At 38.4% G+C, this 25,103-nt stretch overlaps 1 protein-coding gene across 4 annotated transcripts; it reads right to left on the bottom strand.

The window, feature by feature from the left end:
* Positions 1-1,135: 1,135 nt before the first annotated feature.
* Positions 1,136-21,332, bottom strand: LOC132107033 (YLP motif-containing protein 1-like). 4 transcript variants are annotated; one of them, XM_059513166.1, is made up of 21 exons: positions 20,537-21,332; positions 18,812-19,012; positions 18,387-18,584; positions 17,645-18,240; positions 15,476-17,554; positions 15,243-15,369; positions 14,977-15,130; positions 14,808-14,897; positions 14,561-14,723; positions 14,191-14,345; positions 13,545-13,699; positions 13,403-13,465; positions 13,002-13,121; positions 12,737-12,913; positions 12,523-12,606; positions 12,309-12,392; positions 12,125-12,205; positions 3,397-3,448; positions 2,219-2,343; positions 1,770-1,950; positions 1,136-1,454 (listed from the first exon to the last, which is right to left on the bottom strand). In XM_059513166.1, exons 1-20 carry the CDS (start codon positions 21,038-21,040, stop codon positions 1,804-1,806), a joined length of 5,355 nt encoding a protein of 1,784 aa, XP_059369149.1. In that variant the 5' UTR covers positions 21,041-21,332; the 3' UTR covers positions 1,136-1,454; positions 1,770-1,803. The 4 variants fall into 4 exon arrangements, with proteins under 4 accessions (XP_059369149.1, XP_059369147.1, XP_059369148.1 ...); XM_059513164.1 differs by having other exon boundaries at positions 14,188-14,345; positions 20,537-21,331; XM_059513165.1 differs by having other exon boundaries at positions 1,136-1,446; positions 14,188-14,345; positions 20,537-21,331.
* Between the last annotated feature and the right edge of the window lie 3,771 nt (positions 21,333-25,103).

The following is a 25,103-nucleotide window of genomic DNA, read 5'->3' as shown; positions in this document are numbered from 1 at the left end:
CAGCCATTAATTATCAAGCTCCAAAGACAAAAAAAAGTACCACAGAGCCATAGTCCTACAACCTCTGAATTACATTTCAGGTCTAGAAGAAAATTCATACTGTATAACCTTTATTTTAGGTATAGACTTCAATTCATTTTTCACTAAAACAGTTTTGCAAAGATGATAGTGTTAAGTCCAACAGAAACAACTAGTGTTTTTTGAGTGAACTATATACTACAATTCACAAGTCCTCAAATTGACAATAAAATATATGTAATCAATCCATTAACTACCAAAAAAAAGTAACAGAAATTAAAGCACCCAATTAAATACGGATGAAACACTGATTTAAAATAGATATGATAAATTCGTAGTGTAAATTTATCATGGATTGCAGTTTGTTCACACTTACCTTTAATGGCATCTCATTAATAATTGTGTCTGAATATATAGAAGTTGAATGTTGTTTTATGAGCATTTAATGCACATCACTGTCAGGTGGACAACTTGATAATGCAAGTGCACTGATACCCAGTGTCTATTCATTAAAGAACCCAAATATCACTGCAAAAGCTAAAGCCTTAACAAATGCTTTACATATTCCAACCAATGAGGTTTGTGTCACAATACATGCAACTGCATATTGAACTCTGCTGTTATTAAAGCTTATTTCTCTTAGTATAACGAACATATTGCGTGAAAAAATAATAAAAAAATCAGACCGGAAGCTAATGTTTGAACTGCAGTATTTACATATAAAAAGTTTTCAGGGTCACTGGTAATTTTACAAACAAATCTATAGAAATAAAAATGTAAATTGGAAGGTTCATGACACAAAGCATTGGTATAGCCAAACTCTATAAGTCAAATGTATTTTATGCTAAATTCATGCCCATGTTTTCTGGCAACTTATGTGGCAAACTAAATAAGCAGGCCAATAAACTATCCAGTGGAACAGACCTGTCATTCAATACATTGCCTCATGAGAAACCAGTAAACTATTTTGTAAGCAAGCCATGCGTCTAGCATCAATCTGAAGAGTTTCTTTCGAATCTTTAATTACAGCTTATCCACCAAACCAAAGTTTCACAATTCAGCTTAACGGACAGATTTTTAATAGCAACAAAGTGAAAAAAGGATTGTTTTATGAGACTTCTTTTGTAAGCTTTATTGAGTGTGTACATGTGTGTGAACTACAAGAATATTTCAGGCCCAAACACATTAGATCTATGGAATAAAAATAAAGAAAGTAAGGATATCACCTACAATCATATGGACCACTGACACAAAACCACACACAATGCTTAACCTATTAAAATAAGATTGGGATTACATTACACCAGATATTATATGAAGGCCACTGCGTGTACTACAGGATCGACCAACAACTAATCGCCAGTTTCTGAAGAGACGATGCTCTTTCTTCATCAGGCAGTACACTTTGGAAATGAAGAATTTCATGAACTGGTGACCTAAAAAAAGATGATGACTAGTTAAAAAGAAATGAAGAGAATATAATGTATAATGATAGTGGATCACATTTACTTCTACACAGTTATTGAATAAGGCCCAGTCAATCTAAACATTTTTAAATGTTTTACTTCAGAAATAACTGCAAAAGGAATTTGATTTGGAATCTATACCTAAAACATTCTTAAAACGTTTAAGATGTAAATAAGTAAGCTGATGTTCTAAAACTTAGCAAAACAGGAAATAAAATTTGTCCCTCTAGCTTTCTATCTTCTCAATCTTGGCTAATCAAAAGAGCTGAATTATTAGAAACTCACCATAAATGCTGTACAAATGTCATTACAAAATCTCCTAAAAATACTTGGTGCGGTTAAGAGCTCTCTGAGCAAGCTGGCCGCTCTCATCCGTGATTTTCTCCCAGTCTGTCTGACCGACTACAAAACCAATAGCGCGCTTTCTGTCGGCATCCTTCTTCTCTTCAAGATCAGCCCAGCGCACCTGGAAAATCATCAAGTTTAATGAGCACAAAATGTTTGTTTAAATCATGACCCTCCCCAAACGGAACAAGAAAAGCTATTAAAATTTCTAATTAATTCAGGTCTTGTTCAGACCAACAACAACAACAAAAAATACAGACCAACTATTCAAGCCTTTTCAAAAGAGGGGTCTCAATCTGCAATTCTCAAGAGCATTCAAAATAAAAAATGAACACGGGACTATAAACAGTAATTCAAAGCTAAATTATGAAATATGTGCAACACATTACCCTCTTTTTGCCAGGTTCAGACATGCGACTGGCATAGTCATCGGGCAGCTGAAGGAAGTCCTCCATGCCAGACACATCAGTTTCTCGTTTTCTCTTGCCTCCACCCGCCAGACCATCCAGTTTGTCTAGAAGGACAAAGCAGCATCTAAAGTCATCATCAACTCTACATCTGATGAATACTTATTTACTAAAACCTGGCAAATGACATACTAATAAGATAAAAGCTATTACTGTGATAAGATCGACAGCTGTCCAAAGAAGAACATCATGTGCACAGTTTCAAGAGCTTTTCACACTGCTGGGTTAGTGTTTTTTTTTATGTTTTTTTTTAAAACCAGTCACACTTTGGACATTTATACTAACTTTCATGTGATCACAACTTTACTTGCTCACCAATGGACCCTTTGCGATGAATGGGTGCCGTCAGAATCAGAGCCCAAACAGCGGATTAAACCATCATAATAATAAAAGGGCATTTTGAAGACACCGGTTTCAACAAAAAATGGAAACAGTTGATAATGATATTGTTATTGCATGTGTAAATAAAAAGATTTAGTGAAAACAGTGACTTGTGGGCAGGGATCATTTCGAAAACATTGTTGCCTGTATGCAAAAAATAAAATAAAATTGTGTTTGTTGTACATTGTTGTCATGTAAACCTACCCTAAGAAACAAAAAAAATCCTGGTGAAAGTAATATGGATAGAGGACTCCTATTTTTGCTGAAAGATAAAACCCAACACACACATCGTTTTGCTTCACAAGACATTAACTGATGGACTGGAGTGATGTGAATTACTTGTAGATTACTGTCATGTTTTTATCAGCTGTTAGGACTCTCATTCGGACGGCACCCATTCACCGCAGTGGATCCATTGGTGAGCAAGTGATGTGAAGCTAAACTCATCTATATCTTACAAGGCTGAGGGTGAGAAAATTTTCATTCTTTGGGTGAACTATTTCCTTTAACTGCCTGAGAACAAAATGATAATGTGATGGAAAAGCAGTTATTGAAATATCAAAGACTAATCAACCCAGGAAAATAAGACACCAAATATTAAAAACAATTATATTAAAGACAACAACAACCATATATAATATATTAAAGATAACAACGACATACAGTAGATACATATATTGCTATGAATATTTTTGTGTAAACTACAAATAAATACCCACCAAGCTTTGCTTCTGATGTGTCCATCTCCCATTTGCTTTTCGGAAGGTATCCCTATATTACAGAGAGACACTCCAACGGTTAATCCTCAGGTGATGAGAGACAGAGGGGACAGACAGCGTGACAGAGGGAGGACAGGGAAATAATAGGGGCTGGGGAGCAATGAGGATGCTTTGGATGATGAGAGAATAAGTTTGAAAAAGAGATAATTAATAAGTCACAGAGTCAACAACAACTGATAAACAGTCCTTATTCAGGATATGGAAACGTTTACTGAATACAAAAGAACATGCATATTTTAATACATTATGATGTGTATACGAACCAGATTCCTACTAAACTGACTGCTTCATACATTAATTTTATAGTAAATCACAAAGCCAAGAAACTCTTCTTTTTTTTTTTGCAGCTGAAATTGTCAACCATGAGATAAGACAAAAAGCCAACAGCACAATGCACAGGAAATACTCAAGACTGAAATGAAGCCCATTTTTAAATGTAAAATTATTCTTCTCTGCCAACCTTCAAGAGTATTTCTCAATCCTGCCCTCAGGAAATAATGTTAACACTGGATCTTTGGATAGAGAAACATCTACCTTTTATATAGGGCTGCACGCTTAAATCGACTGTCATGCACATCTTCATTTTTTTGTTAATAATAAAAAAAAAAATCATACAAACTGCAGTATTTACAAAGTTTTTCAGGGTCAAATGTAATTTTACAAAAATATATACAAATACAAATGTAAATTGGGAGGTTTGAGAAACATTGACCTTTCACATAGGCTTGCGGATTAATCAAATGGGATTTTGTAATGCGTATCTTATCAGTAAAGCCGGTTCTGTGATTCGTAGTAAATCTATATAACCTGCTTTTTCAGATGGAGCGGCATTTACGACAAAGAGCCGTAGTTCTCTGACAAGCTACGCAAAAAAAATAAAATAAATAAAAATTTGAAGACGATATAATCTTACAATTACGAAATCAAAGAAATCGTTCGCGATAATGACAGCTGTTTGCGTAGCTTCTCAAGTGAACTATGGCTCTGTGTAGTAAATGCTGCTCCATTGGAAAGTATGTGAAAATACAACATTTAATAACATGCTCTTACTCCAAACTCACTTCATAACGTCAGTCGAGAGTTTGAAATAAATCCTTCTGTGAGATGATGTGGCTTCTTATACAGAATAAGGCATGCAACAATTTTTGAACTGGGAATTTACATTCAATTTATAGAGGAATGATAGATATAAAGTACAAATTCGTAAAACTCACTAAAACTAAATTCAGATTTGAAAATGGAAAACTAAAATCTAACTACTTAATTAAAATTTAAGGGATCAGTATTACAGTTTACACAAAAACCAAGACAATTATACAAAATTGGGTATAAAGTCATCTACACTGAAGCCACATTAAATGTTTGTTATAGTACAGCAAAAAAAAGATTTTAATGTTACTATATATGCACAAATATTAATGAGTTTTGCCAATGCATTCTATATCCTATTGTATATAGAATTATATACAATGTTTACAATATTTCTAAGTAGAATTAAAGATGTCATGAACTGAGAAACCAAAATCTCCTTGGTATTTTGACATGTAAGAGGCCACTGCGCTATAAAAAAAACAAGTTTCAGAAAAGTCAGTCCAAAAAATGCTTATATTAAAGCCAGTCTAAAACAGCTCGTGCAATGTTCTACTTGATGTAATAGTGTGGATAAGCACCGGCTACGCAGAAGATGATTAATGCCTGCTTCGATATCACTGCCTGTTTAACCCCACCCACCATTTCACGCATGCAGTGTTTACGAGAGGGTCTAAGCAGAAATTAAATGATGAAGATGCTCCAAAGACAAGATGCTGTGCAGTGCCCAGTTGTGGAAAAACAGTATTTGCATTGCCTTCCTTCTGAATCCAATGTTAGGAAAAAGTGAATTAACTATTTTAAATGAAGATCCAGACAGCATCAGTAAAAACTAGGTCCTTTGATCACCTTACTTTACCACGTATTTGTTTTCAAACAAGGCACAATTTGAAGTGGGATTTTCAGAAAGACTACACCTAATAGACGATGCTGTGCAATTATATCAGAACGACAGTAGTCACAAAACAAGTGTGAGTAACTTAATTACGTGATCAATATATAAACAGATTGCATTTTTTTTTTTAAATCTTGATAACATGATAACTCGTAGATAAGTACAAAATAAAAAACAGAGGCAGTTCATGACCCCTTTAAATATTGTAAAGCTAATATAATATAAATATATAAAGCTTCTACAACCATAAATGTTTTCTACAAAGTAGTGCTGGGCGGTTTGACCAAAAATGTATATACCGTTTTTTTTTTTTTTAATTATACCGGTTTATGACGGGTTTTTTTTTTTCATGCATAATCAGGTGTAAAATGCATTTTCTGCTGGCTGATATTCCAAGAAGTGCTTGCGGCTAAGGTGCTGGAGCAAATTGCTCGTGTTGCCGCCTTTGGCGGAAATTTTAGCCCAACAGCTCTTGCATAAAATGGATATTATATATGCATAATCTGCCTGCGGTGCATATGCAGTCCGCAGCACGGACTCATTGTGCTTTCACACAGGACGTGTTTGTAGTCCGCTACTGATCCGCGTCTGTTTAGTCCACAAACAACATTTGTTCATTGTTTTGATTTCATATATTTCATATTTTTTTTTTCAGCATCGTAAGTCTTTTATCACAGAACTGTAACAATCTTTCATATAGACATTAGTTTAAACTCAATAAATATAAACAATGCATTGTTAATGCATTTTACTTCTAGGTTTGTATAATAAGCTGCTCAAGCAAGCGGCAAAACATTTAAACACAATAATTAGCCTACTTTTCTTGTTAAAATATTTAAAATTAAAACACCACAGACAGAAACAGTCTCATGGATTTTGCATTTAAATCTTTATCACAAGCAATCCCACGGGTCTTAATGAACTTTGTTTTTCTGCTTCCATAAAAGTAAACATATATATTGTTTTCCTTGTTTATCTAAAAGTGCTCTTTTTCTTGTTTTAAACCTAGCCAAAAACCCATGTGACTGCGTTTACATGTCAATCCATGTTCATTTTTCCCACGAACAATGCACTCTCACTTTAATTCAGCGCTGGAGCACAGCACAAATAGACTCAGTATGTTAACAATCGCTGCACTGCTGCAGAGCACTGCTTCTTGAACGCACTGACGGACCGCAACCTCTTGCAGCTAGAATCAGTTAATACACACTGCAGACGGACTGTGAGTGAAACAGGCGTTATAACGTAACACCAGAGCACTGCTGTGTACCCTCACCACGCCTCGCAGTCGCTGCTTAGAAGTGCAACATTGTAAAGGGTCCGTCTGAAACAGTGTCTCACGGCCACGGTGCAGCATAACGTTCGTTCCGAACACTGAGTAATTATTAAATACACCGGTACGGAGGTATATTCAAAATTAACATCGTAAAGAAAATATACACCGGTTTTCGGTATGAACCGGTTTACCACCCAGCACTACTACAAAGTACAGATCACATTAATAAAGTCAGATTTCAGCCAGATTTAGAACTATATAAATATTAAAATACACATACACAAAGTTGCAATCAATCATGACAAAGTTTGAAGCCGTGTATAGGCTCTCTTTGATAAGAGTGTGAACACTCAAAACACACTTGGAAGTGTCCCAAGTGATGTTTGTGTTATCATAAAAGGTTGTATCAATTTATAAAAAGAGCATAATTGACCAAGTATCATAAACAATTTAAAATCACTGAATAAAAAAATATATAAAGTTAACATGTATGCTGCCTATTTTGTAAGCATATATATATATATATATATATATATATATATATATATATATATACACACACATACACTGATCACTGATATTGCCAATATTTTTAAAGATCTGAATAAGTGTTACAAGGTATCAAACTGAACAGCCAGGTTGTTAGAGATCTAGTGTTTTACAAAGATCTCAACAATTGTCTCTAAGATCCCAGGTGTTTTAAGTTTCAAATATAATCAGTGTTATCAGTGAAAAGTAAGGAGTCCTGACAATAGCACAGAAATAAAAGCCTTTTTGAAGGTTTCCATGACTGATACAGACACCATTAAAGAGGAATGATATGACCATAGGGCCTTTTGCACCACAGGAACCTTTCATAGTACCAGAACTAATTGTGGAACTACCCACCTTCTGGTGTTTTCCCCAAAGAACTGGGTGCGATTTTAGTACTGGACTGCCTTTGAGAAATTAATTAGTTCCTACTCCGGAGCAGGGTCTAACCAGCTCAACTGGTAAGTAGACATTCATTGGCCAGACGAGTTCGAAAACACCCTCACCCACCACGATTTAAAACGCTGTGTAAACATACTATAAACATTGTGTCAACGTGTCTCACAAGTATGGTGAACAGCGATAGTTGGACAAACACTGAAGTGCAGACACTTGTAACAAATGTAGCACTGCCAGTTGTCGTTGGAGATTCTTATTCCTCCTCTCCATTTTTTCAATCACTTTACGTATACGTTGACATTCTACGTCCATTATTATGAAACCCGCGCGATGCAACAAAAACACAGCTCCGATAACAGCATCCTCCATCCTCTTGTAGTTAACATTATTATTTTTTTGTGTTGTTGAACGCCATGCACAAATGACGTCGCAGTCGACCGGCTTACATTACTTCCTAGAACACAGTGTTGGTGCGAATGCAACCCTTTAAATAGTACTGCGAAATAGTTCGTGCAAAACCGTCCCAGTACTTTAGTACTGTACATTTAGTTCTGGAACTATAGCGGTGCGAAAGGCCCTCATGTTGAGAAAATAATGAAAATTTAAACAAAATTTCTTGTGTTTGGCAGCTGCAATGACAAACACTGTATGCTTTGGCCTTTAATTTCAAAGCCAGGTTTCATTCAGATGCCAAACCAAGCCATATGCTGAAATTCTAGGACTTTCATATTAGTTTACAAAGTCTGGCAGTTTAATTTTAACAAGACATCAAAAAACTAAATAGATGGTAACAAATCTGGATGTTATTTGTCTTCAATGTATAAAAGGATAAACTTTCTAAAAATGCTTAAGTTTGCATGAACTTTTTCAAAACGTAATGCAAAGTAAAAAAAAAAAAAAACACATTAATCATACTGTCTAAAACAGACAAAAATCATGTTTTTTTTTTTTTTTAGTTTAGAAAGGCTAAGTGTTTTTCCAATTTGGCCACCATTCAGTTCAGCTATTCTTTAACCCCAGTCTTTATTGCAAAGATAGACCAACATCTGTTAAAGTTCATCTAAATGCCTTATGTAAGCGCGTCCTTGCATTCTTACAATATTGTATGACTATCCACTGCATTACACAGTTACTACATTTCTACTGTAATTCCAACTCATTAACCCTAGGTAAAACTAGCAATGATCAAAGAATAAAAAGAAACAGGCTATGGCAAGAAATTTTGCAGCCTTTATAATTTATATTATACTGATATTTTATGAACAATAGTGGTGTTTATTTGGTTAACCTTTAATCACTCCTAAAAAAGGACAACACTTAAAGTCTTTGGGGTCATTTTTACCCCAAACTTTTAAAAAGCGATTGCATAAGGAAATATACATTTTTTATATGGAAAACTATATATCATTTTTTTTATTTACTTCTCAACTATACATTTATGCTGTGTTTTTGTGGAAATTTTGAAGTTTTTTACCTATTTACTGCACAATTACATAACTAGGCCATAAATTGGCTCATGAAAAATGATTTTTTAAAGAAAAAATCACTTAAATGATGATCTTAATTAAATCTAAATAGTTTCTGGACATTGCTCTTTGTGTTAGGGATAGAATACTGCCATCTAAAGGTTAGTCAAAAAACTTTATTTCTTATGGGTTAGGAATTAAAGTGCAATGGCCACATGTATCCACTAGAGTGCTATAGAGACTCATTCATTTTCACTTCATTTTTCTTGATGCTTCAACTTCTCCTCACAACTTTATGATATATATTTTGTGAATATTTATTTAAACATTTTGAAATACATAAAAAAATCTGTAGTTTTGTCAGAGTTAGAATTTGTTGTTGTTTTCTAATATATTTTGAATTATCTGCTTTTGCAAATTATTATACATACATTTGAAAAAAACATTACAAGTCACCACTATGACGTGATAATCACACACTATTTATTTCAGAAAATTATTTATCAACAACTATTTATTTTTTTAGAACAAGAGATTTTAGAACAAGATGAATTTTAAAAGTAAATAAACCAATATAATACAAAACAACAGCACCAATAAACTGTAATGAACAGGAGTGAAGGGTACACAGAACAACTTTTTTTATAAATCACATGGCTAATAAACATGTGAAAGAACAAGCAGAATATTATAGAATATATATTACAAGCTTGTTCCATGTTGCATATGTGACATTTTTCAGATTTGTGCCAGTTTAGTTGATTTTATTTGCCAATTTCTATAAAAATGCTCTCTGTTGCAGTGGCATACGTATGTTTGTGTGTGTGTGTATGTGTGTGTGTGTGTGTGTGTGTGTATGAGATAGAAAGTTTGTTCCACTTTGGGTTTATGCTCTAGGACCAGACCTTGAATTAAATGTAAAAATTTTTAGATTTATGCCAGTTTAGTTAATTTTATTTGCCAATTTCTATAAAAATGCTCTCTGTTGCAGTGGCATACGTATGTTTGTGTGTGTGTGTGTGTGTGTGTGTGTATGAGATAGAAAGTTTGTTCCACTTTGGGTTTATGCTCTAGGACCAGACCTTGAATTAAATGTAAAAATTTTTAGATTTATGCCAGTTTAGTTAATTTTATTTGCCAATTTCTATAAAAATGCTCTCTGTTGCAGTGGCATACGTATGTTTGTGTGTGTGTGTATGTGTGTGTGTGTGTGTGTGTGTATGAGATAGAAAGTTTGTTCCACTTTGGGTTTATGCTCTAGGACCAGACCTTGAATTAAATGTAAAAATTTTTAGATTTATGCCAGTTTAGTTAATTTTATTTGCCAATTTCTATAAAAATGCTCTCTGTTGCAGTGGCATACGTATGTTTGTGTGTGTGTGTGTGTGTGCGTGTGTGTGTATGAGATAGAAAGTTTGTTCCACTTTGGGTTTATGCTCTAGGACCAGACCTTGAATTAAATGTAAAAATTTTTAGATTTATGCCAGTTTAGTTAATTTTATTTGCCAATTTCTATAAAAATGCTCTCTGTTGCAGTGGCATACGTATGTTTGTGTGTGTGTGTGTGTGTGTGTGTGTGTGTGTATGAGATAGAAAGTTTGTTCCACTTTGGGTTTATGCTCTAGGACCAGACCTTGAATTAAATGTAAAAAATTTTAGATTTATGCCAGTTTAGTTAATTTTATTTGCCAATTTCTGTAAAAATGCTCTCTGTTGCAGTCACATACATGTGTGTGTTTGTGTGTGTGTGTGTGTGTGTGTGTGTATGAGATACAAAGTTCGTTCTACTTTTTATTTATGCTCTAGGACCAGATCTTGGTTTATTTGTAGAAATTTTCAGATTTATAATGGATTTAGTTTTATTTTTTTGACAAACAAAATTTTAAAAAGTCATTTTTTGCATTTTCCCATTCATTTTCAATGTGGGGTCATTTTGACCCCAAAGACCTTAAAAGGTAAATTTTTTTTTACACACCTTTAGAACAACCAAATCAAGCCCAGTTTTTTTGTGCATGTTTAGATAGATGATTTAGGAAATGTCACCGAGTTTCATGCCCCTGCGATGAAGGTAACACTTTTAAAAAATGAAGGAAAAATCCATTGGGGTCATTTTGACCCCAAAGGATGATTAAAGGTTAAGGTCTTCACTCACTTTGTTTTATTATAAGCCACAAAGATAAGACTTGTGTAGAGCTTCCTACAAGACAAAACTGAGAAGCTTTCAGGAAGTCTTGCATTCAAATTCAAGTCCCATGATAAAAGGTCCATATTAGGAACTCCACTATAACATCAGCAAGACATATCATTTTGGTGTCCTTCTCGGCTAAATCAAGGGACATTCTTGCATACTTTTAATCTAGAATACAGCAAACTAAAGATGACTTACATATAATTAAAGCTACTCAAAACTACATCCCAGTGCAGCCAAACCACTTTTTGAGTCACTAACCTGAGTTCCATATGGCTTCTCAAAAGCAAAATTAACAAATATTCAGGAAGACTTTATAATACAGTCTATTTTATAGTTGTTCCTAATCCATAAATTTGACTCTAATGGTTAAACAGTTAGTAAAGACATTAAGTCTTAAATGTACAGCAAGCAAAATATTTTAGTTAGCTAAACTGTTTAGATCCATTAATATGAATATTTAGGACAAATGTACAAATATCCTCCATTATATATACAATTACAAAGTATTTAAAGACTTCAGCAAAACGTGATCGAGGACTTTCATGCACTTCAAAGAAAATCAAGTCACTGCCTTTAGTGACGTTTGCTGTTGCCGATTTATTTGTTGTGAAAGCATTTAATAATCCATAATGAGAATATGGATTGCAATTATCCCAAATAACCCCGTCACAGATAGTGACTGTGAAAGTCTGTGACTTTGATGCATGCTTCGAATACATACCTTGTTTTGTTGAAAAACTGGGTTTCACGTTTAAAGCAACTAAATAATGACAGTTCCAATTGTTAGATGAAAGGAGCATGCATGAAAACAGAAGTCCTACCAGATCAGTCTCGTCATCGTCTTCCGGTTTCACATCAGATTTTGGTTCTTCTTCAGATGGGTTGAAGTCTTCCATCTCCACCTAGCACAAAAGCACTTTTTTGTTAATATGAGAAGGGAACCAGAATAAAGAAAATCATTTACAATTACTTTAATGAACATAATGGGTGTCATCAAACACTTACATCTTCAATCGCAGCATCCTGCAGTAGAGACCTGATGTCTAGTCGTACCATATGTGGTGGTGCAGATTCCCAGCCACTGGCCAGCTGTGTGCAACAAGCATATTATTAGCCAGGCTTCTGTACAGCTATATCATATAACTCTGCAGATCAACGGAGCAAACGGAACAAAAACGGCAGGCTCAAACTCCAAACACAATCAAATTAAAGAAACTACCTTTGTAATATCCTTTAGTATTCGTCCATGTATGTTTCTCTTTGCACATGTTTGGTGATCAGTGGTGATTTCAGCCAAGTACACCTGAGAATAAAAAAAATGTTATAGTACAGTTAGGTAGATAAAAAGTTGCTCTGCAGATATCTACAGACTAGCCATGTCATTCATTCCAAGCAAACAACTTAAATTTACTTGAAATGCCAAGGAAGCTTACCTCAAAACCCTTCGTCTTAGCAGCACTCCAGAACTGGTCAAAGTACTTCACTTTATCATTGATGGCATCCAGTATTATGAAGGGGAAAAATCCATCATCCAGTGTTTTCTTGAATGTCTTCAGCATGCTGCTTCGATAAGTATCTTCCATTTCTGGTTCATATTCATATTCAAGAACCTGATGAAGATGGTCAGAAAGCTTAGCACAAGCAGCTGAGGGAAGTGAGTGGATTTCTCATTTGAAATAAATGACGAACAGAACAAACCTTGGTTTTGACGCGCTTCCCAGAATCAGGGTCCTTCTCAACTTTTTCTACTTCAGTCATGAAATAATCATCTAGACCAAGAACTCTGGGTGGCGCACCACCGCATTCGACTTCTTTATCCTACATCAACAAAAGCAAATTTACTTGGATTCATTTAAATAAAGTAAATTGATCAAAAATCAAGTTTTTGGTTATATCCAGTCACTTAAGCTCAGAGCATCTCATCTCAAGCATTTCAACAATAATCAAGACAATAAACCAACTCCCTTATCCACCCTCAAGGCTGAGGTTTGTTTCTCCAAGTTTACCATCAGGAACAGCTGAGGCCAACATGTTTGAGGAAAAAATAACATGAACGTTAAGCTCAGCAGCAAATACGGAGACAAAACAAAGCATATTACCCTAATAAGCTTTGCAACATGACTTTTGCCACTTCCAGGTAACCCACGCATGATGACCACAATCTGAAAAGAAGAAAACGGTGAGTATGGTATTCAGAAGATGATTATTCAAAAGGAGATCCAGAAGATAATTGTAGCATACCCTGTCAGGCCGAGCTGATCGACCTGGCGGTTTGAGGATGTCTTCAGCATTCTTTGTCTCTGGTTTCTTCTCCACACGAGGAGGTGCAACAGGAGCAGAAGGGGGCAGGGATGTGGGTGGTGGAGGGCGCTCATCTGGATAGCTCCTCCGATCACCTGAGCAAGAAATACAGGTATCTTACACGGTCCTCAACTTTTCAAGCTTAATAACTCAGTTATTTATGGTAAATTCAATTCACTCAATTCACAAATAAATACATTTATGGCAAACACTGCCTTTGGTTGGACAAACAAATATGCTCATCTCAAGTCACAACATTAGCTGAGCCAATGTTGCTGTGTTGAGTTGGTCAGGTTGTTCAAACAAACAAAGATTGTTTGATTAAGCCATAGTGTAATCAACAGTAGAGTTCTTACAGAAGAGTTACATCAAAGATGAAAGTATTTAAACTTTAAAATAGTGGTCAAATGATTACTGGTGAATCCAAAATGTGTGTATTTATATATACACATAATAAATATACACCGTACACACACATATATTATGTAAACAAAAAATTATTTTGAATGCGATTAATCGCTATTATTCATTTGACAGCACTACTTTAAAAATAAAGAGATGGATTCTTTTATAATTCACTTACTACCATAGCTTGAAGATCCATGGTCATAATGCTCAAGACTCCTTTCATAGGAAGACCTGTCATAGCTTGTTCGGTTATAAACCTCACGATCCCTGCTTGAGCGGCTTGGGTGATCTCTTTCTCTGTCCCTGTGTCCGGGACGAGGCCCAAGTGGAGGTCTGAAACCAGACATACAAAAAAAAAAAAAAAAAACCCTTATTAAAAGAACATTTCAAATGCCGCCATACTTTTTTCTAGTCCAAATTGTTTTACAGACATTTTAATGTAGATAAGGAAATGTTTACCAGTAAATTAAGTAATATGGGCATATGTATAAAACTCAACATATGCAACTGTAAAAAAGGAGGCAGCAGTATGGTCTGGAAGTACTTACCGATCTTCTCGCAAGAAACGGTCCCTTTCATATCGGTCTCTCTCATAATCCAGATGTGGTTTCTCCCTGTACGGATCTCTCTCCCAATCCCTGTCATAATCTCTGGGACCACCATATGGGTCACTTCTTCTGTCATAGTATGGGTCTCTGAGGCCAAGCAATTCTAATTAAGGAAAGAGATTGATAACAGATGTGAATTAAAATAAACCAACACAGTTTTCCTTCGTATACACCAAACAGAACCAACCTTTCTCATAAGATCGCTCAGATGGCGGTGGAGCAGGCCTTAACACAATCCTCTCTCCATAAGAAATCCTTTCCACTGTTGCACCAGCATCTGCTTAATAAAAATCCCAAATGTAGTGTCTAAATACAGTTAAGAGTTAAAACAGTTGAGAGGTAGAACATGTACTGACCACGGCCATGCCCATAGTCCACTGTTTTAGCAATAAATGAGGCTGTAGGGGCAGGAGATGAAGAATGAAGGAAGCCTGTAGATTGATTTGAAGAGGGCAAACCAGCTTCCAAAGACTGATTAGTCTGTCCCGTTTCTGACAATAAATTGGTAGCCTTTAAGAAAAAGAAATGGTCAAGCAATCAGTAGTTTTTCACAACGTTCTTATAATATTGTTGATTAGTTTCTGAATCAAGGAGTGAAATTTGAAACTCAAGGTTGGAATACCTGCAGAGCACTTTTAACTTCAGGTGGAATTTCTAATCCAAGAATTCCAGCGGGAAGTTCTGAAGGCAACCCGGCTGACTCCGTGTTTGAAGCTTCTCCCAAAACCTTATTGCTTTCCTGGAGCTCTCTATAAGCAATCATGTCACCCAAGTTAATATTTAAACCTCAGCCAGTTGGACTATATGACTTCAGTGATGTTTAATTAATGGTACACTGATGAGAACTCCTTTTACCTTATCAATTTCAATTCCTGGGCAGCTTTGAGAATGATCTCATGCTGCCTTTGAGAAAGAGCAAGTACGGTTTTAGTTGCACTAGGTGAAGATTGCTCAAGTGGAGGATCCAGAGCTTGAGGTGCAGGCAGGCCAGCTAGCGGCTCTGTGTTATGTTCATAATGGGGCTCCGTTTCACCAACTGGATGAGAGTAATCTCTCGCTGGTGGGGGTGGACTTCTTTCCCATTCAGAACGAGAGTGATAAGGAGGCTCCCTGTCACATTCCTGATAAGGTGGTCCTCTCCGCTCCTCTCTATACCGATTCTCATCATCATATGGAAATGACCTTTCTCTTCCCTTTAGCCAATGCTCCTCTCTAATGTGCTCTGGGGGGCGACGTGGTGGAAAGTCTTGGTCAAGTTGTTCCCTGCCCCATTCCTCACGAGAACCGTAACACTCATCATCTTGTTCGTAATCTTGATACTCATGAGTTGGCCTTCTGTACGTATCATCCTCAGCACCATATGGGTATTCTTCTTCGTAATTTTCTTCTTCATGGGGTGGAGGGACATGCCACCTCTCCCTTGGGATTGGGGGTCTCATGGGAGGTCGTCTTATCTCCATTTCATGGGGAGGCATAGGAGGACGTCTCAGCCCTCTCCCTCGAGGATGAACCCATCCAGGTTCTCTGTCCATTTCTTCTTCATATCCAAGAGAACCTGCTGGTTCCCTTGCTAAGATTTCATGAGGTGCTGGTGGTCTCATGTCTCGCTCCATCATGTCATGGCGGGGTGGTGGTGGTCCCCATGGGCCTAGACCACGTCTGAACCGTGGTCCCATTATCCCGCGTGGTCCCATGTGAGGAGGTCCATGTGCGGGACCAGGAGGAGGGGGGCGCCTTGGACCATGAAGCATAAATCGAGGATGAAAAGGGGGTTTTCTGGGGCCACCTGGAGGAAAAGGAGGTCTACCATACATAGGGGGTCTTCTCTCTGTCCAGTATGGATCTTCTTCCTCCCAGTATTCTTGTGGTTCTTCTTCCCAGTTTTCATCTGGATGTGTGGTCTCTGGGTGCTCCTTGTGACCCACTGAAGGTCTTCTCTCTCTAGGCATTTTATAGTACTCTTCAGGGAAGTGTTCCTCCTCTGGATGCCACATCTCATGGGGTGCTTCCTGGTCATCCATTTCTCCAGGACCTTCCAAAGAGGGGTCTCTCCAAGCCGAATCCTGGTCCTCTCCATGCGTTATGTCTTCTGGTTGCTGATGGTCATAGGGATCTTCTGACATAATTTCTCTCTGACAGTTGGGATCAACCATTTGTCCTCCGTATTGTCCTCGGCCACGTGCACGGCCCCTGCCTCTGAGAGGGACTGGCCCTTGGCCCCTTCCTCTGGTTACCTGCGGTGGACCCGTTTGATTCATCACATGTGGCCCCCTAGGAGCCTCCTTAGGTGTATCAGTTTTAAACTTATCATGAGGAGGCTTTGCCTGTTGTGGTGGCCTGTTAGAAACATTGTTGGTTTTAGAGAATGTTGGTTGTGAGCTTAGCTTCTGAGAGTTTGTGTTGGTGGTATTTGGACTTTTTGTAGGTAGGGAAGGTTTAGCAGTATCTTCTTTTACCTTATCCTGCTTTGCAGTATCAGCAATGGTATTGTCAGTATCCTTAGTTTGAGGAATGGGTCCACTCTGGATAAAAAATCCATCCACTGAGTCCAATATGTCATCTGTCAGTGATGGACGAGTGGAAGCCCCATCTTTTTTGATATTTTGATCTTGAACACTTTTGTTTTTTTCTGGACCTGTTTGAGATTGGGCAACTGGTGGTGCATCAGGTTTTTCTGATGTTTGTTTTGTTTGAACCCCAGGGACAGGACTGGATTGCGCTCCATACCCTGGTTGTTGAGGAGGTACAGGGGGTCTTTCAAATCGTGTAGGTGCATTCAGCCTAGGGGGGTTCTCGGGTCTTGCTGGAGGACCAGGGTGAGGAGGATTACCTCTGGGTGGTCGGTTAAATCGCTGACCACCGTCAAATCTAGGTGGTGCACTAAACCGTTGCTGGAATGGCTGTTCAAACCGTGGGCCTCTAGGACCATCAAACCTGAAAAAGAAAATATATGAAAAATCAGTAATGTAGCTCCAGAAATGTGCTAATAATGTGTGCAATCATGATTCTTCTTAAATGCATTACCTTGGGCCATCAAATCTTCCTTGAGGCCCATGAGGCCCATGAGGCCCAGGGGGCCCATGAGGCCCAGGGGGCCCAGGAGGTCGAACTCCTAGTCCAGGTGGTCCAGCAGTTTTACATGTTTCAGAGACAGAATTTGACCCAGGAGAGGGGAATGGTTCTGCAGGTGATGGCCCATGTGGAATAACCGGTCCAGATGGTGGTGGGACCTGTGGTGAAGGCACCGGCATGGCATCCATTTTAACTGGTGGAGGCATAGATGGAAGCCCTCGGTTAGCTAAATGCATGTTTCCGTCTGGTCCAGGGAGTCGATGCTGCCCATATGGTCCCATTAAGCCCCCATATGAAGGAGCTGTACCATACTGATGCTGCATAGCTCTTAAAGATGTGACTCGCTCTTGCAGATGAGCTGAAGTTGAATTCATTTGCTCTTGCCATTGTCTCCATTGGGCTTCGTAATCATGTAGCTGGTCTTTGTGTGGGTATGACTGAAACTGTTCCAACCACAAATTAAAATGCCTGTCCCACTCTTGGTATAGGGGAGCAAATCGCTGTTGCTGCATTTCATAGTGTTGCAATTGCATCTCAAAGGGCATTGTCTGGTGGATAGAATTAAACAACCATATTAAAATGATAGTTATTTTGGTGCATTTTCTCATGTTTTTGCTCTATACCAAAATATTTTCTAAGCTCACCACGCAAATTAAGAGCCACTAATAGAGTAAATAGAACACAAATATTGCACCTGTAGATGTGCTGGCTGCTGAATAACCTGCTGGTACTGTTGCAGGACATGCTGTAGTTGAGCATGCTCTTGCATCAGTGCCTGGTACTGAATGCTGGCCCTTTGATGCTGTACATGCTGCCAATGGGCAGCTGCCGCCTGCAGCTGCTGAAGACGTGCTGCTTCAGCTGGGTCTCCTGTATCAGTGATCCCACTGGGCTGTAATAAATATCAGTAATCAATTAAATATGAAAAAGGTAAATAAATACATACACACTAGTAAACATTTGAAGTGGATTAAAACCTTTCATCAAAGTTGTCCTAAAATGCATTCTTGTCTTAGGACAACTTTATACATTTTTGATCCACTTCAAATGTTGACTACTGTACATACAATACATGAACAAAACACTACTGTATATATTACTTGGAATTAAAAAAATTACCTTCGATTCCTCTGGTGGTGGGGGAGGAGGGGGTTCCTCTTTGGGAGGTGGGGGTGGTGGGGTGCTCTTTGGGGGTTCAACTGGAGGCGGTGGAGCAGGAGCATTGCTTCCATTAGATGAATTTTGATTCTGCTTAGCCTTCTCGTTTTTCAGCTTCTGCAAATTTTGACGGTGCTGCTGATACCAATATTCCTGCTGCTCCTGTACACAATTAATACAAACGCTACAAATATTTCTATAATGTTTGATTAACCATATTCCTTCAAATCAAATAAGAATCACATGAATATCTCACAATACAACAGTGATACATTTGCAGTGTGACTATTCAATAATGAACAAGCAAAGAAGCTAACTTGTTACAATAAAATAAAAATTTCAATTTAAAATAATAAAGTTATTTGTGAAACACTATTACCTATCCTACAGCTCTGACTTCAAACGAGAAAATAATTATTTTATGAACCAATCAACAAGGTTATAACAACTAGGTATAACTGTAGCATAAAGTAAATTTACTGAAAAGGTTTAGTGTGTATGTGAGGACGTTAACTATGATATGATAACTGGCAGGACAATTTATGTTGAAAGGATTCACATAACTATGCAAAAGTGCAGTTCAAAATACAATTATGACACAGTGGCATGTCCCAACACTTGCCTACTATTCTGCTACAAACTCCAAAGTACTTATTTATTTTACTTTACACAAGATTGCATACTTTTAAGGAATAGTGAAAGTAAGCAAACTGTGCAGTAACGGGGGCTGCTTGGAAAATATTATCTGCTGGATGATTAGTTTACAATAAGTAAATATTGTGGCTGTTTAAAATGCAGAAAGAAAAAAAAATTATGTTTCCTTGGAAAACATAACCACCTCATGTAATTCCAAAGTATCATGGCAAGCTAACAAACAGAGAGGTTTGTATCTTCCTCAGAAAAGATTTGGAGAAATGCAGTATTATATCACTTGCTCACTATGGAGCCTCTGAGAGAGAGGAAAAAAAAAAAGTCACTTTGGATAAAAGCGTCTGCTAAATGACTAAAAGTAAATGCAGCGAAAGGTTGCCATCAAAATGTCCAAACAGTTGTTAAAAAAAAATAAACAAAAGAAAACCCACACAAACAACTCCAGTCCATCAATTAACATTTTAAAGTGAAAAGCTACATGTTTTATAATGGGTGTTTTTACTTAAAAGCATAACTCACATTTTTGCTGGAAATAATGTATTTAATTGATGTATTTATTTCAGAACAAAAACTGTTTTCACTTCACAAGACATTAACTGATGGACAGGAGTTGTGTGGATTATTGTGATGTTTTTATCAGCTGTTTGGACATTCTGGCGGCACCCATTCACTGAACATCCATTTGTCAGCAAGTGTATTTTTCCCCCCAAATCTGTTCAGATTAACAAACTCATGCTTGTTCATTTTGACAAATCAAAGAACAATTGTAGTCAAGATAATATAAAGCCATATAAAAAGTATGCTAATTAGTGTGATGTTTTAGATGGTGTATGATATATCACAACAGGCACATGACATTCAGTAAATTTAGGAAGTGCCAACTGACGTATTAACATAAATGTTGAAAAGAACTATGTAAATTATGTTGTATAATAAGTGATCTATACAAGACGGAGATATAATGTGCTGCATAAGGAGTTACTGTATTAATAAAACAACATCAGATTAACAATAAACCATGCCACAGAAGCTTGCCTGCAAAGACATCGACGAAAAGTCGGGTTTTTCATCCGCCAACGATGCACTGGCTTCGCTAACCTGAGGTGCTGGAGCTGGAGCCTTCACTGCAGGTGATGAAGATGAAGGAGGCTCGGGAGCTGGAGGCTGCGCGTCTGGCGGCGGAGGCTGAGGCTGGAGCTGGGGCTGAGGTGGGCCGGCTGGACCTCTCGGAGCGGACGGATCTTGAAAGCTGTTGGGGCCTGTCTGCCAGTACGGAGGCCCGCTGCCGCTGCTGGTGTTGCCGGAGTGATGCAGCACCGACTGCAGCTGCTTCTGATGGAGCTGCTGCAGCTGCTGCATTTGCTGTAAATGCTGTTCGTGTAAACTAGAGAAATTTGACGACGCTGGAAGAGACGGAGCCCCATATCCTCCTCCTCCTCCTGCTGCTGGAGGCTGTGCTCCCCTAAACTGATGAGGCCGCGGGCCGAAGTGTGGAGGAGGCTGGGGTCCACCTCCGTAAGCGCCCCAGGAGGGATGCATGCTTGAGCCGAGACACAACGGGCCAGGTGAGGCCTAGCCGCCTGATCGCATAAAGCCGGTTACTTTGTACTTTTCGCTACTACTGTTTGCAAATATGATTGCACTTATTAGCACCTGCTCCAACTATCATACGAGAGCTTAAAAAATGGTCTATCTTTACATATGTGCAAAAAACAAGACGTTTGAATTCATAATTATTGTTTGAATGCTGTTTCCTCGACGGGCCTGTCTCCCTGCGCGCGTGCCCAACTGCGCCTACATCTGAGCGTCAGAGTGACGCTCACTTTGCGTAATACGTCACCGCATTTCTTCTCTTCCGCACGAACGCCAGGCGCATTAGCGCCATCTGTCGATTCAAGTAGGCCTACCATAGTCTTTTCTCAAGCAGAATTTTATTCATTAAATTTTAATTAATACATTTTAAAACGTTGTCCTGCAGAATTATCTAACTGCAACCAAAATGCAATGTTTTAAATACCACACCCAAAATGTAAATGATAATGTATCCTCATTAAAACATTTCTGAAATCTAGAAATCTTCTGTACTCATTCCATTAGTGTGTGTGTGTGTGTGTGTGTGTGTGTGTGTATGTGTGTGTGTGTGTGTTTGTGTGTGTGTGTGTGTGTGTGTGTGTGTGCATACATTCACATTTATATGGGGACATATATGTGCAATATATATAATCAAAAAGGATCAATATTCATGAATATCAGATTATTTTAGAAGTATTTTGTCTTTATTTTTAAATACAGTATATTTGTATGTATTAATATATATAGCCATATTGTCAATGCATATATTGCTGTATATTGAGAAATATAAGCACCATAGTTTCACATACAGTGCCCTCCATTAGTATTGGAACAGTAAAGAATATATACAGTAGACAGTTAATATGATTAAAAGATGAATATGAGACAAAACTACAGAATGTCACATTTTATTGTTGGGTGATTCAACACAAAGATGTTTTACCAGCTAAGAAGATCAGCATTTTAGAGTTTCATCCCCTATCTGATGTGAGCAGAAGTATTGTAACATTTGCCTCACAGGTTTCTAAGTGTTCAGCTGTGTCCTGTTGCATTAATTCTTCAGATAATAAAAGCAGTGAATGTGTCTTATCAGTTATATCCATTACGTCTGCATTCTAAGTCTTGCATTCGATGATGACACACACAAACCAGGAGGAAGACGAGGAAGGCGACTCTGAAAGAAAAGCAAGTAATCTGGATGCTAAAAGAAATGAGGAAGACAAAACTATAGGAAAAAAAAGGGCATGGAGAAATCAAAAGTTTGGAAACTACCAGCAACATCAGCAACCAATAATGACCTGATTGGCTGAGAAAAACAACAGTAGTTGATGACATATCAGTTTCTGTGATGATATATGCATTCCTACCAGGACTCAACTAAATTACAACAATGACAAACCGTGGTTCACTGCAAAACTCAGACAGCTCCGTCAAGCCAAAGAAGATGCTTACATGGAGGGGGACAATGTCTTGTATAAACAGGCTAAATACACACTGGAAAGATCAAAGTGGAGATCAAAGTGGCAAAGAGGAATTATTCTGGAAAAATAAGGACTCAGTTCACTTCGAACGACTCCGCATCAGTGTGGAAAAGTCTAAAGAAGATCACCAATTACAAGACACCACCCCCCAGCACTGTGGAGAATCAACGACTGGCAGACGATCTGAACGAGTTTTACTGCAGGTTTGAAAGAACACCCATCACCTGCCCTGAATGCCTCCCCACACAACCATTCACACCATTCACAACTCCTGCAACCCATCCTGTACACCTCTCCAAACAACCGTTCACACCATTAACAACTCCTGCAACCCGCCCTGAACACATCTCCAATCAAGCGATCTCACCATTCACAACTCCTGCATCCCCCCTCTCCCCCACACCTGCAATACAGATCAGCGAGGATTTGGTGCGCCAGGTCTTCCGGAAGCAGAAAAGGAAAAAAGCACCAGGCCCACATTGTGTTACACCAGCCTGTCTGAAATCCTGTGCTGACCAGCTGGCCCCCATCTTCACAAAGATCTTCAACAGATCGCTGGAGCTGTGCGAAGTCCCTTCATGCTTCAAACACTCCACCATCATCCCCATCCCAAAGAAATCCAAAATTACAGGACTAAATGACTACAGGCCTGTGGCTCTAACGTCTGTGGTCATGAAGTCATTTGAAAAACTGGTGCTGGCTCACCTGAAGGACATCGCTGGACCCTTGATGGGTCCTCTTCAGTTTATCTACAGAGCAAACAGGTCTGTGGACGATGAAGTAAACATTGGACTGCATTATGTTCTGCAACACCTAGACAGACCGGGGACTTATGTGAGGATCCTGTTTGTGGACTTCAGCTCGGCCTTTAACACGATCATCCCAAACCTCCTCCTGCCCAAACTAACTCAGCTCTCCGTGCCCACCTCTGTCTGTCAGTGGATCAACAGCTTCCTGACAGACAGGCAGCAGCTAGTGAGGCTGGGAAAATAACACATCCAGCACCCGTACAATCAGCACCGGAGCTCCCCAGGGCTGCGTTCTATCCCCACTGCTCTTCTCCCTGTACACTAACGATTGCACATCTAAGGACCCCTCTGTCAAGCTCCTGAAGTTTGCAGATGACAACACACTCATTGGCCTCATTCAGGACGGTGACGAGTCTGCTTACAGACAGGAGGTTAAAGAGCTGGCTGTCTGGTGCACTCTCAACAACCTGGAGCTTAACACACTCAAAACAGTGGAGATGATCGTGGACTTCAGGAGAAACCCCCCTGCACTCCCCCCACTCACCATCCTGAAAAGCACTGTGACTGCAGTGGAGTCATTCAGGTTCCTGGGGACCACAATCTCTCAGGACCTGAAGTGGGACATTCACATTGACTCCATTGTGAAAAAGGCCCAGCAGAGGTTGTACTTCCTTCGTCAGCTGAGGAAGATTAACCTGCCACAGGGTCTGCTGAAACAGTTCTTCTCCACCATCATCGAACCCATCCTCTGCACTTCAGTAAATGTCTGGTTCAGCTCAGCTTCTAAATCTGACCTCAGAAGACTACAGAGTGTAGTTCGGACTGCTGAGAGAATCATTGATACAACCCTCCCTTCTATTCAAGAACTGTACTTATCCAGAGTGAGCAAAAGGGCTGTTAAAATCACTCTGGACCCCTCACATCCAGCACACTCCCTCTTTGAACTGTTGCCATCTGGTCGACGCTACAGAGCACTGAGCACCAGAACGACCAGACACAGGAGTAGTTTCTTCCCTCAGACAATCCATCTTATGAACAGCTGATAATAACTGTGGAACACACTACACTGTTTATATTTAAATACACATACACTTATTTATCTAACACACATACTTAGCGTACACTTAATTTTTTTGCACATAATATACCTGTACATACATAATGCTCATTGTATTATACCTACCATACATTATCAATTTGTATATTGTCATACCTTACCTACCTATTTGTATTTTTTTTTTTTAATTCCTTATGATGTTTTTTGTTCTGTCGCTGTCATTATGTTGCACTGCGGAGCTTCTGTCACGAAAACAAATTCCTCGTATGTGTGAACATACCTGGCAATAAAGCTCATTCTGATTCTGAGAATTCTGCATACAAATAATAAAAGCTGTGAAAATTAACCCTAAAATATATGTCTGTAAAATTACCAACAACCTCCACATAGCTGGGTGATGCTCTGTCAATCTACTAATTTGACACAGAATTACACACAGCAATATGCAAACTTCCGATCAGCACCAAAAATAGAAAAGTAAGATTCTTCACAAATGTGAGCCAGTAGAGTTTTAGAACTGATTTGATGGACCGATGAGACAAAGATTAACCTTTAAGTGATTGGAAATCAAAAATGTGGAGAAAAAAGGGAACTGCAAATGATCCTACAAGCATACAGCCTCATCTGTAAAGCTTGGTGGAGGTGATGGTATGGGCAACATGCATGGCTGTCTCTAGAACAGGACCTCTTCATTTTAATGATGACTTAATGATGGCAGTAGCAGAATGAATTTGGAAGGGTAC

This window comes from Carassius carassius, chromosome 27 (genome assembly GCF_963082965.1).
Source record: "Carassius carassius chromosome 27, fCarCar2.1, whole genome shotgun sequence".
NCBI classification, from domain to species: domain Eukaryota; kingdom Metazoa; phylum Chordata; class Actinopteri; order Cypriniformes; family Cyprinidae; genus Carassius; species Carassius carassius.
This window is presented reverse-complemented; position numbering and strand designations above follow the sequence as displayed.

Bases quoted from the DNA above. Each gene is read 5' to 3' on its own strand.
- LOC132107033 (XM_059513164.1), bottom strand. From the start codon at position 21,040: ATGCATCCCTCCTGGGGCGCTTACGGAGGTGGACCCCAGCCTCCTCCA. The intron at 14,898-14,976 runs GTCAGTACATGT...TTTATTAAGCAG, and splicing joins GGACTATGGGCATGGCCGTG to ATGCTGGTGCAACAGTGGAA. The intron at 13,466-13,544 runs GTATGCTACAAT...TCTTCTTTTCAG, and splicing joins GATCAGCTCGGCCTGACAGG to ATTGTGGTCATCATGCGTGG.